Source organism: Protopterus annectens, chromosome 7.part0 (assembly GCF_019279795.1).
Source record: "Protopterus annectens isolate FY-2018-M chromosome 7.part0, PAN1.0, whole genome shotgun sequence".
Classification (NCBI taxonomy): Eukaryota; Metazoa; Chordata; order Ceratodontiformes; family Protopteridae; genus Protopterus; species Protopterus annectens.
Genome location: NC_056739.1, coordinates 1,724,076,136 through 1,724,094,124, shown reverse-complemented (window position 1 = coordinate 1,724,094,124; position 17,989 = coordinate 1,724,076,136). Strand labels below are relative to the sequence as shown.

The 17,989-nt window shown below is 41.3% G+C and overlaps 1 protein-coding gene across 1 annotated transcript in view; it reads left to right on the top strand.

Annotated features, from left to right (window-relative positions):
* The first annotated feature begins 282 nt into the window (after positions 1-282).
* Positions 283-17,989, top strand: part of LOC122806187 (acylamino-acid-releasing enzyme-like) — a 1,918,826-nt gene continuing 1,901,119 nt past the window's right edge. The window contains exon 1 of the mRNA XM_044076421.1: positions 283-513. Coding sequence (XP_043932356.1) covers positions 505-513 — 9 coding nt within the window. The 5' untranslated portion in view covers positions 283-504. The remainder of the gene's footprint in view (positions 514-17,989) is intronic.

Below are 17,989 nucleotides of genomic sequence, written 5' to 3'. Positions count from 1 at the left end.
CTGTTAAACATCTTGACTCCTTACTTGTACTTCATTGTATTAACATCTTTATGTCACGCAACAAATTCATAAACCCATGCTTACATAATAAAATAGGTACAGCCTGCGGGCTAGGACGTCAGACTTTATCGATCTTGTAACTTGTCAATTTAATAGCTGCAACAGTAAACATCTGAAAACACATTCCTACTCAGTTCATTCTAACAGCTGCACCCGCCCTGTATCGACTGTGGTTGTCAAAACAGGAAGTGGTCAGATAACTTTCTTGTTTGAAAACACATCTAAGTAAAAACAAGAGATCCACGGGAACATTTGATTGTTAGAAGTGTTGAGGGAGAAGACCATATTAACGTTGCATTGTCGTTACAGATGGAGTTTACTGAGCTGTAGAAGGTGGCAACTCCTTCCTCAGGAAATCAGGACAACATTCTGTTTGTTTTTACATTAGCCTCTTTCCGTGTGACCTGGTTACTGCTGTTTGGAACAACTGTTGTTAACTATAATATGGACCAGGTAAGGTTGGTGTTCTAAGTATATTATGGAGATGCAGAATTCATGGTCTGTAAGAACTTAGTACTAACACTTTCCTTGCACTCATACCACTCATCTTTTGAGATTTCAATGTCCCCAAAGCATTCCGCTGCAAGGTAAGATCATACTTTTGTGCAGAAGGTACTCTTGTTTAACTGCGGCATTATGGCCAAGTGGCTGGAAATTATAAGCACATTACAGGCTGTAAAGTGCATGCATGCATGGGAAGAACGACGGTGGTGAACTAGCTTTTGCAGGACTTCCATTCATTGCTGAATTTTGTTGCAGTGATGCTGCGTGCAGGTTAAAGTACATAATCTTGATTTAATGTCAGTGTTTAATCCAGATATTTCATGTCTTATATGATTTGTTTAAATATTTTGGTTATGATACCGCAGATATGGACAATAAACTATGACCATCAGTATATCATGCTTGCTACACATGGTCCTCATAGAAGAAAGTAAAAGTAGTATATAAAACAAAGCTAAAGCCCGAGTTCTTCTCCAAAATGGGATATTAAGCAGGCAAGTAGCACTTGTCATAGGTACGTTCGGCGACAGCTAAACTACATCTCGTACATTAGACCAAATGCACGTTTGGGTGGGGATCCTAAGGGTAACAAGAGTCCTGATGGGGGAGGGTTATCTATTGATTTGATGGTTAAGCGCCGGAAGCAGCTGATCCTCTTAACATAGCCCCCCCTTATTCAGTGGCGCTGTGAGTGTATACCTTAAAAAGTCCCGAAATATTTATTACAGATATTACTTATTATTATTATTTTTTTAACCTAACGTGTTACTGGTGTATTGGTAGTTCTGATATCAGTAACTGAGGGATGGATTAAGGCGGGGTTTACCACACCGCCTCCTCATTAGTGTATTCATTTTAGACTCATTTGTATAACTTCGGTTTCCTAGTTTGGATTCCACCGTTAACTCTAAACTTAATCTGACCAAGAATTCTGGGCAGAGGCCTAAATTTTGGTAAGGCAAAGGTCCAGAATTGGGGACAATTTCAAATCTTACTATAATTCACTTAAAGTGTAGTATTATTTACTTATTTTTATTTATTTTTTTATTTATTACATTTATTTACCGGGTAGTGTCCAAGTGGGCCAGGGGCTGTTTTCAGCGGAGACCTGGGGAGAAAAGTTCCACAGTATTACAAAAAACAGTATTATTTCAAAGAATACAACCCAGGCAATAGTACAGTACAATGCAACAACAAGCAATCTTAATAGTACAGTTTAATCCATAGAACAATACAGTAAATAGTACAAAAACAAGCAATAGAGCAATTCAAGTACTGGAGTAATTTCTTATACTAAGAAAACATTTATATAGGTTTAGGTTCATAGGTAGGTATTAGGCTATCCGCCCGAGGGCATTTATAAGCCTAGACAGAGTGTGTCGGCTTTCGCCACCCCATTGATTAATTAACTGATCCTCTGTCAAGCAGAGCCGATGAAGTGATCCCAGGGATGTATTTTCTGTTACCTAGCCACTCGTCAAGGTTTCTCTTGAAGAGTGTTAGTTAGGGGCTCTGCCTAATGTAGTTTGGAATTTTGTTCCAAAGCATGGGGAGTCTCTGTGACAGGAATCTATCCCTCCAGCATGTTCTATTTATTGTTGTGGCGAGGTTTAGCTCACTAGAGCATGTGGCTTGCAGTGACTTGGATTTCTTTAGGTGGAGCATGTCCATCAGTTATGAGTTGGACATGGCTTTGTAAGTCAGGCAGAGATCACCTCTGAGTAAGCGATATGCCACTGAGTACAGACGGAGTTTTTTCAGTCGGGCTGCATAGGACATATGTTTGAGGCCAGTAATCCTCTTGGTGAGGCACTTTTGTGGTCTTTCCGGCTGTTGGAAGTGTCTTGTGAGGTACATCCCAAATGGGCCATTGTACTCTATGATGGGTCTGATGAGTGATGAGTAGAGGGGCACTATAACTATAATATATCTTTGTTTCTAGTTGCAAATCTTTTAGTAATTAGATGGGCCACATAGAAGGATTTCCTAACTACTTTGGCAATATGATTGTCAAAGGAGATATTACTATCTACCTGGGTCCCCAGATCTCTTATTACCTCTTCTGTATTAAGGGGGCTGCCACCTATGTGGTAATTCGTGGGTGTTTTGTTTTTCCCAAACGGGATGATTATGCATTTTTTGGCATTTAGCTTGAGGCCATGACTTTGACACCAGGTGTTCGTGTCAGTAAGGCCCTTTTGGAGGATGTCCATGTCAGCCAGAGAGTCAGTTATGGCTCCCAGTTTGCAGTCATCGGCGAATCTGGTTAGCCATAGTCCTCCTGTGTTTGCTTGTACTTCTGAGAAGTATATGCCGAACAGTAGGGGTCCCAGGACCGAGCCTTGTGGGGCACCACTTGTGACCGGTTTAGAGTCAGACCTGGAGCCTGCTATTCTTACCATGTGAGTTCTGTCTGTAAGCCAGTTGATAACCCATCTCATGACATAGGGGTTTATGTTCAGGCTGGTGAGTTTTTCTGTAATACTCGAGTGGGGAATGGTGTCGAAGGCCTTGGTGAGGTCAAGGTAGGCTGTGTGAACCACCTTTCCCTCGTCTGTGGCCTTGGTGACTGTCTCGAAGAAGTCAACCAGGTTTAGTAGGCACGATCTGCCCTTAACAAAGCCAAACTGGGTCGGGTCAAGTGTTTGGAGGCTCCCAATGTCTTTGTTAATGAGTTCCGTGATGATGCGCTCCATAGCCTTGCAGACCAGGCTAGTCAGGCTTATGGGGCGATAGTTACCAGGGTCAGTTGTGGCATGTGGCCCCTCCTTTGTGGAGAGGAATAACCGTTGCTGTGCGCCATTCAATTTGCATGTAGCCTGTGGAGAGGCTGAGGTTGAGGGTTAGTTTGTTCTGTAGTTCGTGCAAGACGCAGCCTGGGACACCATCTGGCCCCATTGATGCTGTTTTTGGCTTTTGAAAGGGCTGTTTTCACTTGTGTGTCTGTGATTTCTGGGACACTACACTTTTCTGGTATTGTTGTGGGCCCTTTTGGAGGTGAGAGGGGTGGTGAAGTTGCACTGAATCTATCTGCCAGGATGTTGGCAATATCAGTAGGTTCAGTGTATTTTGTGCTATTTTGCACTAGTTCAGTGCATATCTGCGAGTTGCCACTTAGATTCTTAACATAGCTAAAGAAGGCTTTGTGGTTATCTTTTTAATCCTTAGCTATTTTTCTTTCGAAGTTAGTCTTGGATGATTTTATGAGGGACCTTAGTTTCTTACTGATACTGATCAGGGATATCTTTCCTTCTTGGGATTTGCTTTTTTTCTAAACTAGTTTCCTCCTTCTATTGTATAGCCTGTTTATGGCAGGGGTCCACCAAATGGGTTTCCTTCTCTTAGAGTAGTGCGTCTTGGTTTTACTAGGGAGGGCATGATCGATGCATCCTTGTAGGTTCTCATAGAGTGCATTTATAAAGGTTTCTGCATCTTGGGCAGCGTTATCCTTTAGTGTGGGGGTTGTGAAACTTAGCACCGCTGTCTTAAGTAAGGTGAAGTTTGCTTTAGAAAAGGTTTTTACTGTGGTTTCCTTAGTTGGGGGTGGTGGTGGGGTGGGACATCCAGAGTGATTCGTTTATGGTCTGATCTAACCAGTGACTGGTTGACCTCCGGTGTGGAGCACCTGTCTCCCATGTTGGTGACGACCAGGTCCAGTATGTTTTCACCTCTGGTAGGGGAGTTTACCAGCTGATCCAGGGCATTTGAGTTGATGAATTCCAGGAAGTGCTGGGCCTGGAAGTTTGTACTCTAGTAGTTTTCCCAGTTAATGGTAGGATAATTGAAATTGCCCAATATCAAGGTGTTTGGTAGGACCTTCATGTTTTCCAGTGTCTCCAGAAAGGTGGATTGGTGGTCCTGGGTAATGGAGGGTGATCTGTAGCAGGCCACAATTTGCATTGCAGATTTGCTTGATGTTAGTTGCACATGGATGATCTCAGAGGTATCATGCTGTGCCACTAACCTGGAGGTGTAGGTATCCTTGATAAATATGGATACACCCCTTCCTTTTGTGTTTCGGTCTGTGAAACATGTGGTATGAGTTGTAGCTCGGTAGTGCTGGGGTGCTGTCTGGAGTCTTGAACCAGGTTTCAGTTACTGCACAGATGTTGATGTTCTCCATACTGAGGAGTGCTTTGAGCGCGTGCATTTTGAGATTTAAACTCCTGGCGTTGAGTAGCATAACTCTTAGTTTTTTGTTAATTGTGCTGTTTACGGAGGTGGGTTTGACTTTTGAGCCTTGCCTAAAAAAGGCCCTATGGGGACAGCAAGAGCCATGGCCATTATTCGAAAGCCTAGGGGTGACAGGTGCAAGCTGTCTCTTGCGAAGCAACGCGGCTTGTCGAGCATGTCTTCCCAGGCCGACAGACACTGGATCCCCTTTGAATGACACCAGAAGCTTAGCCAGTTGTTAAAATTGATAATTTTTTCTTTATACTGAGGTGTCATTCTTGGTGGGGGCAGGATGCTACTCAGGGTCAGGGTCATACCAGCCTGGACTACATGATCAGAGAGCTCTTCCATGTCTCTTTTCATGTAGTCCAGGGAGGTACGTCTAAGGTCATTCACACCAACACGAACAATGACAGAGTCATATTTGTACTTGTTCTGGAGTGACCTGAGTGCTTGTGTTATGTGGTGGAATCTGGCTCCAGACAGGCAGCTAACCGTAACCTTCTGCTTGCCAGCCTAGTGAGTGGGACGTCAGTGTGCCTGACTATAGAGTCACCTATTACTAGTGTGTTAGGTATGTTATTTCGCCTTAAGGGCTGTGATTGTACGGCACACTGATTTTGTGTTTTATGTGTTGACTGGTTTGTGACGGGAGGTGCAGGTTGTTTGGGTGTCTGCTTTGGAGGTCTCTGATGCTTTTGCAGGTTTTTATTTTGAGCCTCCGAGTATGATTTTGTGTATTTATGTGTATTTTTTGCCAGTGCTGTTTTAGTAGGTCTGTGTGTGGCTGGCAAGTGTTAACCTTCCGCTCTTGACTGTCTGTTCCAGTCTTGGGTGGAGACAGCTTAGCCTCCAGTTTGGCTGTATAATTGCATCTCTCACATTTGTTAGTGTTTTGTGGTAGGAGGAGAGGGTTGTCTGTGTACATGAGGCAGTTGCAGCATTGCCTCAGGATACCCAGATTCACCAGCTGGACTGGAGAGTACACCTGAAATTGCCCTTTGGTCATGCCTGAATAGTAGGGTGAGCTGCTTAGTCGCTTGGTTGGTGAGGGGTGAATAAAGAACCTTGCCCTACTGGGCAATCAACTGTCAGGGTATATTAGTGCTTGCTATTAGGTCTGAGGAAGTGCTGGGCTGCAGGATGCTTTTTGAGTGCTTAGGTTGAGAGTTAGACTAGTTGAGAGTTAGACTAGTTTCAAGGGAAAAACTGAAGAGGAGACTTAGTGGAGCCGGGAATAATTTAACCGTAATTAACCGGTGCTGCCCGGCACGCAAAACCGTGCAAACGCGGTTTTTATAATAGGGAAATGAAAGAGATAGAAATTTGCCAATAAACTACTAACTTCTGGGCTGGAACCACTCCTCCAGGGACAGATAGGCTGCTCAAAGCTCCCCTCTCTCACAGGTGAGCAGAGAAACTTTCTTATATCCAAGTAAGGTATGGGCAACTCAGAAACTAGTATCACAGCCCTGAACTCAGCACTAGCCTGAAAACTGGACTATACTAGCTTAGAAAGGCGGGAAACAAGGAATTTGTTTGTTTTTTTAAAAGATGAGGCAAAAACAGTAAAAAATACACTTAAAACAGCTTTAAATGACTACAAATGATCAGAAAAGGCTATCGCATTTTAGTGTGTAGCCTACAACAGTTAAACAAATTATTTAAACAAAAAACTTTTTAAAAGTGCAGGCAGTCAATTAAGTACAATATGTGAAAAAAACAAGCTTTTAAATCACAATAAACGCTGGAAAATCTGCGTTTAGGTGGAAAACAGTTAAGTACAGCAAGAAAGTACAGAAAACTGATATTTAATACTCCAGAGTCTCTCTTCTAAGCTAGAAGGCTTGTTTCAGTTTAAGGCTTTCTAGTGCTACCTAGTAGGTTAGTTACAGGAAAGATGGGAAAGAAGCGCAGATGTGGTCTTTTAAACCAGAAAGCTGAAAGAGACGGACAAACTGTCCAAATGGTCAATAAACTACAATTTCTGGGCCAAGAACCACTCCTTTCATGGTAGACAGGCTACCTAGTGCTTACTACTCCCACTGGTAAGCTAGAAGGCTTTCCTCTAACACAGAAAGGCTTGCAGGGCTCAGAAGCTTACCAACAGTCCTGGATACAGCAACTCTGTATCTGGACTAGGCTAGTTACAGGAAAGATGGGAAACAAGTGCAAGTGCGGCTTTTAAACCAGAAAGTTGAAAGAGGTGGAACTGCCCAAACGGCCAATAGCTACAATTTCTGGGCCAGGAACCACTCCTCTTGTGGTAGATAGGCTACCTAATGCTTACCACTCCCACTGATAAGCTAGAAGGCTTCCCTCCAACACAGAAATACTTAGGGGGCTCAGAAGCTTACAAAGAATCCTGGATACAGCAAATCTGTACCTGGACTAGACTAGTTACAGGAAAGGTGGGGAACAAGTGCAAATGCAGGCTTTTAAGCCAGCAAGTTGAAAGAGATGGAAAACTGCCCAAACAGCCAAATAAACTATAATTTCTGGGCCAAAACTCACTCTTCCCGTGGAGGATAGGCTACCTAGTGCTTATCACTCCCACTGATAAGCTAGAAGGCTTCCTTCCAACACAGAAAGGCTTGGGGGGGTTCAGAAGCTTACTAACAATCATGGATACAGCAACTCTGTAACGGGACTATGCTAGTTATGGGAAAGGCAGGAAACAGGCGCAAGTGCGGCTTTCAAACCAGAAAGTTGAAAGAGATGGAAAAAACTGCTCAAACAGCCAATAGCTACAATTTCTGGGCCAGGGACCACCCCTCTTGTGGTAGATAGGCTACCTGATGCTTACCACTCCCACTGATAAGCTAGAAGGATTCCCTCCAACACGTAAAGGCTTGGGGCGGTGGCTCAGAAACTTACAAAGAGTCCTGGATACAGCAAATCTGTACCTGGACTAGACTAGTAACAGGAAAGGCAGGAAACAAGCGCAAATACAGGCTTTTAAATCAGAAGGTTGAAAGAGATGGAAAAGCTTCCCAAATGGCCAATAAACTATAATTTCTGGGCCAGAAACCACTCCTGTGGTAGATAGGTTACCTAGTGCTTACCACTCCCACTGATAAGCTAGAAGGCTTCCCTCCAACATAGAAAGGCTTGGGGGGCTCAGAAGCTTACCAACAGCCCTGGATACATCAAATCTGTACCCGGACTACACTAGTTACAGGAAAGGCGGGGACCAAACGCAAAACGTGTTTTTAAACCAGAAAGTAGAAAGAGATGGAAAAACTGCCCAAATGGCCTATGAACTACAGTTTCTGGGCCAAAACCCACTCTTCCCGTGGTAGATAGGCTACCTAGTGCTTACCACTCCCACTGATAAGCTAGTAGGCTTCCCTCCAACACAGAAAGTCTTGGGGGGCTCAGAAGCTTACCAACAGTCCTGGATACAGCAAGTCTGTATTTGGACTAGACTAGTTACAGGAAAGGCAGGAAACAAGCTTAGAATTTTTTTTTTTTTACAGAAAAGAAACTAAAGCAGCAATAAATACAATTCCAATTGCAGTGCAGGCCAGCACACCCGAGTGTGTAGCAACACTATGACAAATACAGTTCAAATAAATGCAATTAAATTAACAAATGACTGAAAAACAAGTGCAGAAGGCAGTAAATTAGATGGCTACTAACAAGCAGTAATAAGTGCAGAGTAAGAGTGACTGAACAGACTGGCAGAACAGCAACTAAGACAGTTACAGTAAGAGCAGCTGAATAAAATATATATTTTATTTATTTGTTTATTTTGAGGGAGGGAACAGAGCAGGATTAGGAGGCTACAGGAGTTGTCCTTCCCAAATGCTCTCTTTGTACACAGTAGGAGTGCCTGAAATCAGAATATGATCTCACTGCACTCAGTTGAGTGAGCAAATGAGATAGGCCCAGAAGGAGTATCCAAATACAAATCTACAAGAGGGGCGGGCAATTTCAAAGCCACCAACATTAACACTTAGGGAACTAACGGTAGAGAGACAGCCACAACTTCAGTTGAGTTGATATTCAGTGAGAAACACAAATAAATAAATTAAATACAGTACTATATGAAAAAGAGCAGATAAAAGTGTACTTAAATTCACTTATACGTCCAGTTAATTTCAGGTAGATCTTAGCCGGCCAAAGCTCAGATATTAAGCAGAGATAACCCAAAATGTACTACTTATATATGCTGAGAGCAGTAATAGAAATGGGTTAATAATTATCCAGGTGAGTGGCAAGAGCACAGCCAGTGGTTAGTCAACTTACTTATTTATTGGCATTTGTTTACCAGGATAGTCCGCTGGGCCAGTAAGAGCCTGTTTTCAGTGGAGGCCCGGAGAGAGAAGCTCCACAAACAACATAGTAATCATAAACATAGAACAGAATTTAACATTTGTAAAATCTCACACTAAACAGGCACATGGAGAAGTAATTAATTAGTTAAAGTAAAGGTAAAACAAGATCTGGCAAATAGTTACAATTAAACCAAACTTATAATGCAAAGACAGAAAAATCATATAGTGTATAAAACATCTATCATAAAAAAAGTAGGTTACTCAAGTCAGGTTTAAAAGGTGGTGGCTTTGTGCAAGTACAGATCCAGATATAAGAGAGGTAGTCTTGAGAAGAACTTTTGAATGATGCAAGGTTTTGATTACATCTAATTGCTAATGGTAGAGCATTCCAGGCTTTGGCTACAGAACAAGTACAGTAAACTCTCAGTTAACCGGAACTCAAGCAACCAGCACGCTCAAGCAACCAGAAAAAAAAAATCGAAGAAATACAGTACAATTTTCATGTGTTACACTTTCCTTCTCCCCGTACAGAAACATACCTTACATTTTTAGAGTTTTAAAAAGGAAGTTAATAATAAAGTCTCTCTCTCCCCAACCTGAGAACAAGTCAAACCAAACAAATATTTTAAGGTACAGTATTAGTCAGGCCTATCCCCATGGGTGCCAGTTAACGGAGAGTTTGCTGTATAAAGAAGCTGGCCGGCAGGTAGACTAGGCTTGTGCACTTGCAAAAGATGTTGGTTTTCAGACCTGAGGCACCTTTTGGGTAGATGGTTGCTAAATAAGGAGATGAGCGCAAAAAAAAAAAAAATAAAGGTTTGTAAATTAATTTATGTGCAGTTGTTAGTTGCAGGTGGGAGTTCAAGCCACTTAAGGGAATGTAAAGGTATACAGTGATGGGTAGCATGTTTGGCATTTATAGCAAACTTGGCAACTTTGTTATAACACATTTCAAGCTTAAATTCAGGGAGGATTGGGGTCTATATTAGATGAACGAAAGTTCATCTTGGCGAACGCTCACATGAGCGAGTATTGCGGAACTCGAATCCGCAATTGTGAGATCACGGTACAGTGAAGATGGGAATATTTGCTCTTTCCTCACTGTAGAGCGATCTTGGAGTTGGAATATATATTTAGCGGGGGGTGGGGGGGTGCAGCCCCCCGCAATTGCAGTTTCGAGTACCTGGATATTCGCTAATGTGAGCGTTTGCTAAGATGAACTTTCGTTCATCTAATATAGACCCGGAGGATTATGGGTTAGTAAGTAATGGGGCACCATAAATGAGTGAGAGGAAGTAGATAAGTGTTTGTTTAGTGGATGGAGTGAGAAAGTGTTTGTGGCTATAAAGCCTGTCTAGGTTTTGGTGTGTGTTTTTTTAACATTATGCTGTATGTGCATGCCAAATTTTAGCTGTTCATGTACAATTCCACCCAGTAGTTTGGCATAAGTAACAACTTCAGTGATTATTTTGTTTTGAGAGAGGATAGTACATTGGACCTTGTCTATGAGGGTTTTTCTTGGGGTAAATAGAAGTAGCTTGGTTTTATTTGGATTAAGTGACAAATGATTGTTACTGAGCCATGCCTCTATGGAGGTAAAGGCTAGTTGAGCGATATGTTGCAGGTCAGACATGGTATCAGCAGAGCAGGTAATAGCAGAGTCGTTAGCATATTGTAGTAGAGAGCACTGACTGAATGAAGACTAGAGACTATTAGTGAAGGTGCTAAAGAGAAGGAGTCCTAATACAGAGCCTTGAGGGACACTAGTAGGGATATTTAGGTATGAAGAGAGGGAGTTCTTCCATTTAACTGCCTGTCATCTGTCTGATAGGTAATTTGAGAACCAGTTAAGAGAGGGAGGGGAGACACCAATTTTTGAGAGCTGATTTAAAAGTAATGGGTGAAAGATTGTATCAAAAGCCTTTGATAAGTCTAAAAGTCGAAAAGAGACAATTTTGCCTGACTCTCGGGATTTGTTGACTAGACCCGGGCTAAAACAATGTTGTTTAGGAGATAGAAGCTGGTTATTAAGGAGAAAGTTTAGAAGTTGTACATGAATGCATTTTTCAAGGAGCTTGGAGATGACTGAGAGAATGGCTATAGGACGATAGTTGGAGATATCAGTAGAGTTGCCATCTTTATGGATGGGTAGGATGAATGCTTTTTTCCAAATTTTTGGTACATAGGATTCAAGGATAGATCTGTTGACTAGAATATTGATAGGGTAGGCAATGGCATCAGCGGCTAGCTTTAGATATTAGTAGGTTAGCAGAAGCATTGGAGATAGGTTTGAGCTTAAGGAGAAGTCTTTACTATAAAGATTGGAATGGGTGTAAGTGTGAATGTGGGCATATGTTGGGTTGCTATTTCATGAGAATTGGATGAGGAAGAAGAGTGAGTAGGAGGGAATGGACTTGATGGACTGGTATGATTAGAATTATTTGAAATTGTGTCATAGGATGGAGAAAGTTGTCAGTGATGTTTGATATAGTATTAATGAAGTGAGAGTTAGAGATTGGCTATTTGCGATGGAGTTTTATCTGGGTGTGGACATGGGTTGCTGTTAGTGCCCAGATTTAGGAGAGATGTTATAGATGTCCAGAATTTTTTTGGGTTCTGCTTATGATTGGTTTGAAGTGTTAAGTAATAGCATACCTCTCAACTTCCTAGACCAAGAAATCTGGACAAAGCCATCAAAAATGGGGGGACAAAATAGGGATACTTTTTGAATGTTGCTCTTACAAACTTAGAAAATTGATAGAATAACAGGTTTTGCATTAGCGTGAACTTTCTGAAGGGTGTGAAGTCTGAAACTTAAATGTCCCTCATTATTTTCTCACTTCAACCCTCAATAATTTGCCAGAAAACCACAGTTTTACAAGAAACAGACCAAATATTTGAGGCAAAAATCTGGACATTCCGCGAAAATCTGTACAGTTGAAAGGTATGGGTAATAGTCTTTTTTATAAGTCTGATTACTTGTCTTTTTACTTGGTTGTGAAGCTGCTTAAATTTCAAGAGGTCTGGAGGATTTTTATATTTTAGCCATAGTTTCCAGATTTTGTCCCTATTTGGCATTAGCTCTTGTTGATTTGTTTAGCCATGGGGCATGATTAGTTTTGATTCTTTTTACTCAAGGGGGTGTGAGGCTATTTAGGGTTTCCAGAAATGTTGTGTTAAAGTAATTCATTGCATCATCTAGAAGTAGAGTTTTTAGGATGCTCCCGTTCATGTTTTTTCAGTAGATTGGTGAACATCTGAGGTTTGAAGTTGGATAGATTATGTATATGTTTATAATGATATTCCTTTTGGAAGGAGGGAACTGTTGTAAGAAAAGAGGTGGAGAGATGATCACTTAAGTGCATTTGGGAGTGTATTGGCTGAGGAGATTTTACTTGGATTAGAAGTCAGTTTCCAGTCTAGGACGGCGCTGTCAATATTACATCTATTGAATCTATTTGGAGTGGTGATAAGTTGACAGAACTTAAATACGTTGATGTTAGAGGATGGGAATCCAGAGTAGAAGTTTAGCCAATTAATATTAACATTGCCCAGAATGATAGTTTCATTATTAATTGTATAGGTAATTCAGGCAAGGCTATCTTCCAAAGTAAGTATATTATTGCCAGGGAGTATGTATAAAACAATGAAATATAAACTTTTGTATTTCTTTATTTTTAGAAAAGAGATGAGAATTTCAGCATTAGAGAACTCTGGAATAGTATTAGTGTATTGGGGTTATGTTGTAGGTGTTGGGGAAAAGGAGAGCGATGCAACCTCCTTTCTTGTGTAGCTTGTCAGACCTAATGGTGTTGAAGCTCAGAGGGAGGAATTCGGAATCTTTTATGTTAGGTTTGAGCCAGGTCTCGGTGGCAGCAGTGATGTCTGGATGATTTGAAAGCTATCCAAACATGAAGGTCCGTGATTTTATTTTGAATGCTTTGGAAGTTTAGTGTAACAATATTTAAGGATTTACATGAATTATACTTGTTATTTAGAGCAGATAGGTTAGTGGAAGTAGGACCTGAATTAGGGTTGATATCACCGCTTAGGGGTATTGAAGAAAATCTGAGAGAGTAAAAGTATGTTGGTTTCTTTTTAATCTATTGAGGTGATTCTTTTGATAGAAGATAGTGTGTTTTACAGGAAGAATTTTAAATTTGGGGAAAAGCAATCTATTTATTTTAGAGGCTGGGGGATATATCTGGGTATGATAGGAAGGATGTGACAGATGTAGCTTTAGAGAGAAGGGGGATAGAGTTGAGTGCTGTGAGTTTTAGTAGAAAGAAAAAAATGGGTGAAATGAGAAGGAGTAAATGTATACTGGTTTGAGACATTTTGGGTGGCTGATAAGATGTGACTGTAACGAGAAATTAGGCTGTCAGATGTAAGGAAGTAGAAGGTAGAGTACATGGAAATATGGTGGAAAAGGTAAGGGAAAATGTAATTACAATAGTGAAATGAAGTCAAGAGTGATTGAGATATACAACGGGAGACTTTAAGTAGGTGTGGATGAATTTTATTTATATTTATTTATTTAATTTATTTAACATTTTTTAACCAGGAAAGTCCAACTTGGAATGAAGCCAATTTCAAAGAAGGAGTGGGATGGGAGACCCATGGAGAAATAATGGATGAAATTGGAAGGAAGGAAGGAGGCAGGGAGAAACCACACGGAGGGGATGCACAGACTGCAGACAGAACACAAGGCAGCCAGCAGTCAAACCGGAGAACCTCTTGCTGTGAGGCGACAATGCCACTGCTGCACCACTGTGTGTGGTCTGTGAATGAAAAGGAGATAAGCCGAAAGGGTTGGAAGAAGTGAAGCGAAAGGTGGGTTAGTAGTTGGGGGAGACTTAGTTTTGGAAATATGGTGATAGTTACTGCAAGACTATGGGAAGTGACAAGAGGGAAGTGGTGGTGGGAGGGAGGAAAAGAAGGCAGTATATTACTAAAGGGAAGTAGAATAGGAAAGGCTGGGTGTGGAGGTGATTGTCTAGGCTGAAATGGGTCAATGTGGAGAAGTGGGTGGAGTTATGAAATATAAGTTTAGGCATAGTAGGGGTAGGTGGAATTTGAGAGTAGGGTAGTTGAGTGGAGTGATACCCTAGCAGAGCAGGCTGACCTACAATAGTGGATGTACAAGAAAAACAGAGAGTCTTCCAACACTGTTCCTGATAAGCGTGTTTGTATTTAAGTATTCCTAGACCAGATTCTGTCATAGAAAAAAAAATCTAATTCCTAAATATTAAGAAGCAAGACAATGTATGGCCTTATTTATTGGCTAATATGTGATTAAACAGAAAGACAGAGCAAAAACATGAGGCAAAATTAAGTACATTCTGCAAAATGATGGACATTTGAGAGATATGGGTGCTCCTTACCTCAGGTACAGGCATAAACAGTTACAGGTTGATCACAAAGAGTAGACTAGGGGCATCTGTGGTGGAAATGACCACTGAAGTGTTTTTGATGCTTAAATAAATCTGATTAGGATTATCAATGAGTAAACCAACCATGACAGACTGTCTGGATTTTTGTCTCATATTTTTCATCTGTTCCTCATAAAACTTGTGGTATTCTGGCAAATCACAGATGATTGAAGCCACTATATCATGACATTTGAATTTCAGATAGAAAATGCATGCTAACACAAATCATGTAACTTTAGCAATTTTATAAGTTTTATAAGTATTATGTATTAAAGTATGTTCCTATTTTTGGCACTTTGTTTCTCCATTATTTCAGGCTTTCTCCAGATTTCTTGACTAAGAGACTGAGACGTGTGCATGACACCCTAACCTTTCCACAGGATTTCAGCTTTTAAGATGCAAAAACCTGAAACTATATTGAGTGAAACGTGTGGGAAAGCATTGAAGGAGACTAGATTTATCTTCTCCAACATAAGAGGGTTAAAGGCAGCAATAGCTATTTGCCAAAAGGAATTGGTGGGGTGTTCAAGCTGGCCAGACTTTTATATTTTTCAAGCATATCTCTCAACTTCTTTTCTCAGGAATTGTGGACAAAGCCAAAAATAAGGGGGTGGGGTAAATAACTAACAGTTTTTCAATAGTACTGGAGTAATTCACTTAAAAAGTTAATAGAACAACAGCCAGGTTTTGTATCAGCATGCATTTTCTAAAACAGAAGCAGTATGAAATTCTAATGACTGATATTATTGGCTGACTGTAGTGTTAAGTGCTTTACCAGGAAATCAGAAATTTTATGAGTGACAGGGCAAAAGGTATGAATTAAAATCAGAAACAGTCTATGGATTTGTACCCAAGTGTGGCTGTTTTCACCAGTATGGCTGGGATATCATAACATGTCTAAACCTACCTCTTGATACGGAAGATTAAAATCAGAAACCCTTTTGGGGGGGATGGGAAATTTCTTCTGAAACTCTAATGGGATTATCGTCCCAGGCTGAAAGACCCTACCTCTCTTGCATAACAAACTTGCTTCCACCGCTCTTCCAACCTAAAACACTCTGGTTTTATGAGATGGTCAGGTGGGCAAGTAATGATTTATTTCTCACTTAGGATGATTATATATGCTGGCCAACAGTGTGGCCCACTTAATAAGGGCTTATTGGCCATAGCCTGCCCACCTTTTGAACTCAATATTCCCTTATCCCAATATTGTAATTATCTTTCACTTCTCTTCTCTGATACCTTCTCTATTTATTTGAATTTGTTTACTGGGGTAGTACACTGATCACTAGATCATTTGCAGGCACAGCCTGGGTGAAGAGATTAACAAAATAGAAAATAGAACAAATTCATAAACTCAGAGTAATCACAGAAGGAAAATAATCCCATATACAGTTGATTCAGTATATAAATAATATTAACAGTGTAGGAAATCAAATGTGAATTCATTTTACTAGTAAATATGAGAAAGAAGCAGCAGCTGAGAAGAGATAGACAGAGTAGAACTGATGCAGGTGAGGAGGGAGTTAAGTTATGTGTCCAATGGAAAAGTGCTTGCAGTCAGATTTTTGACGAAGGCGTCTTTTGAGTTGATCTCTGAAGGTGGAGAAAGAGGACACTTTAAGGTGAAAGGGGAGGGACTGCCAGAGATTAGGTGCAAAAATAGCATGCAGTTTAGTTTGGGGTGTCTTGATGGAGGGAGTTAATTGGGAGTGGTTGCAGGGGTTGTAGGTGGCGGTTTTTATTATCAAATTTGGCTACAAGAGATGGAAAGGCATCTGGTTGAAGTGATTTAAAAATAAGAGACCCTAGGAGGGTGAAGAAGTAGTGTTCCTGAGGGGAGGAAATGGAAATGAATCTGAAGATTTTGTTTACAGTGGACTGTAGAGTGGATGAGTTTTTTTTCAGCGGCAGTGGCTATGATGGGGAGCCCATATTCAAGCTGAATAAGAGTCCTTTGCCTATTGCAGTTCTAGCTGGTCTGGAGATAGGGGAAGATATTTCCCAGGACCAGAATAAAAGAGTACTCTTTTTTTCCTGGTGTTTTTAATGTAGCTTTGGAAGTTGTTTCTGTTGGTTAACCATTGAGATCTGTGATGCTGAGATTTTCAGGGGTCTATTTCAGCATTTGTGAGGTTCCAAATATCTTACTTTTGTCTTAGAGGCAGTTAAGATTAGCTTATTGTTATTCAGCCAAGAATTAAGAGAGCAAAGGTCGGAATAAAGCTGAGTTTGAATAGGTGAATATGAGGGACTGGATCAAATGTCATCTCCATAAAACATAATAGAAAGGTTAGGGAGATCAGAGGGCAGGTTCATAGTTTGATACTAGGCTATCTGCCCTAGGGCATTTATAAGCCTTGCCAGAGTGTGTTTGGCTTTTGCCACCCTTTTAGACTAGTTGACTGTGCCTCTGTATAGTAGGTCACAGAAGATAGCCCTTTTGAGGTTAGTTTACTGTACCTCTGTGTCTAGTAGGGACACAGAAGAGCTCCCAGGGGTAAACCTACGATCTCCCATCCACTCGTCAAGATTTCTCTTGAAGAGGGTCATTGCGGGACTCTGCCTAACATGGACTGGGATTTTGTTCCAGAATGAGGGGAGCCTCTGGGATATGAATCCCTCCAGCATGTCCTATTTATTTCTGTGCTGAGGTTTATGTCCCTGGAGCGTGTAGCTCTAAGGGATTTAGATTTCCTGAGGTGGAGCATGTCCATTAATTCTGGGTTCGACATGGCTTTATACGTCAGGCACAGATCGCCTCTGAGTAGGCGGTAAGCAACTGAGCAGAGCTGGAGTTTCTTTAGCCTAACTGTGTAGGGCATCTGTTTGAGCCCCTTGATCCTCTTGGTGAGGTACTTTTGGGGTCTTTCCAGTTGCTGAAGGTGTCGGGTAAGGTGCATCCCAAATGGGGCATTGTATTCAATTATGGGCCTGATGAGTGGAGGGGCAGAATGACCTCTCTTGATCTAGATGTGAACCCTTTTGTGATAAGGTGGGCTATATAGAAGGTCTTTCTAACCACTTTGGCAATGTGATTGTCAAAGGAGAGATTGCTGTCTACTTGGATCCCCAAATCCCTAACTACTACTTCCGTACTTAATGGATTACCACCTATGTGGTAATTTGTGGGCACTTTGTTTTTCCCCAAAGGGGATGACTATGCACTTTTTGGCATTTAGCTTTATGCCATGGCTCTGGCACCAGTTATCCGTCTCTGTGAGACCCTTTTGGAGGATGCTTGTGTCAGTCGGCGAGTCGATTATGGCACCCAGTTTGCAGTCATCTGCGAACTTGGTCAGCCATAGTCCTCCCATGTTAGCCTGTACCTCAGAGAAATATATACCGAACAAGAGAGGTCCCAGGACTGAGCCTTGTGGGACGCCACTTGTAACTGGTTTAGAGTCTGACATGGCACCTGCAGTTCTGACCATGTGGGTTCTATCCCTGAGTCAGTTTGCAACTCATCTTGTGACATAGGGGTTGATATTTAAGCTGGTGAGCTTATTTATGATGCCCGAGTGGGGTATTGTGTCGAAG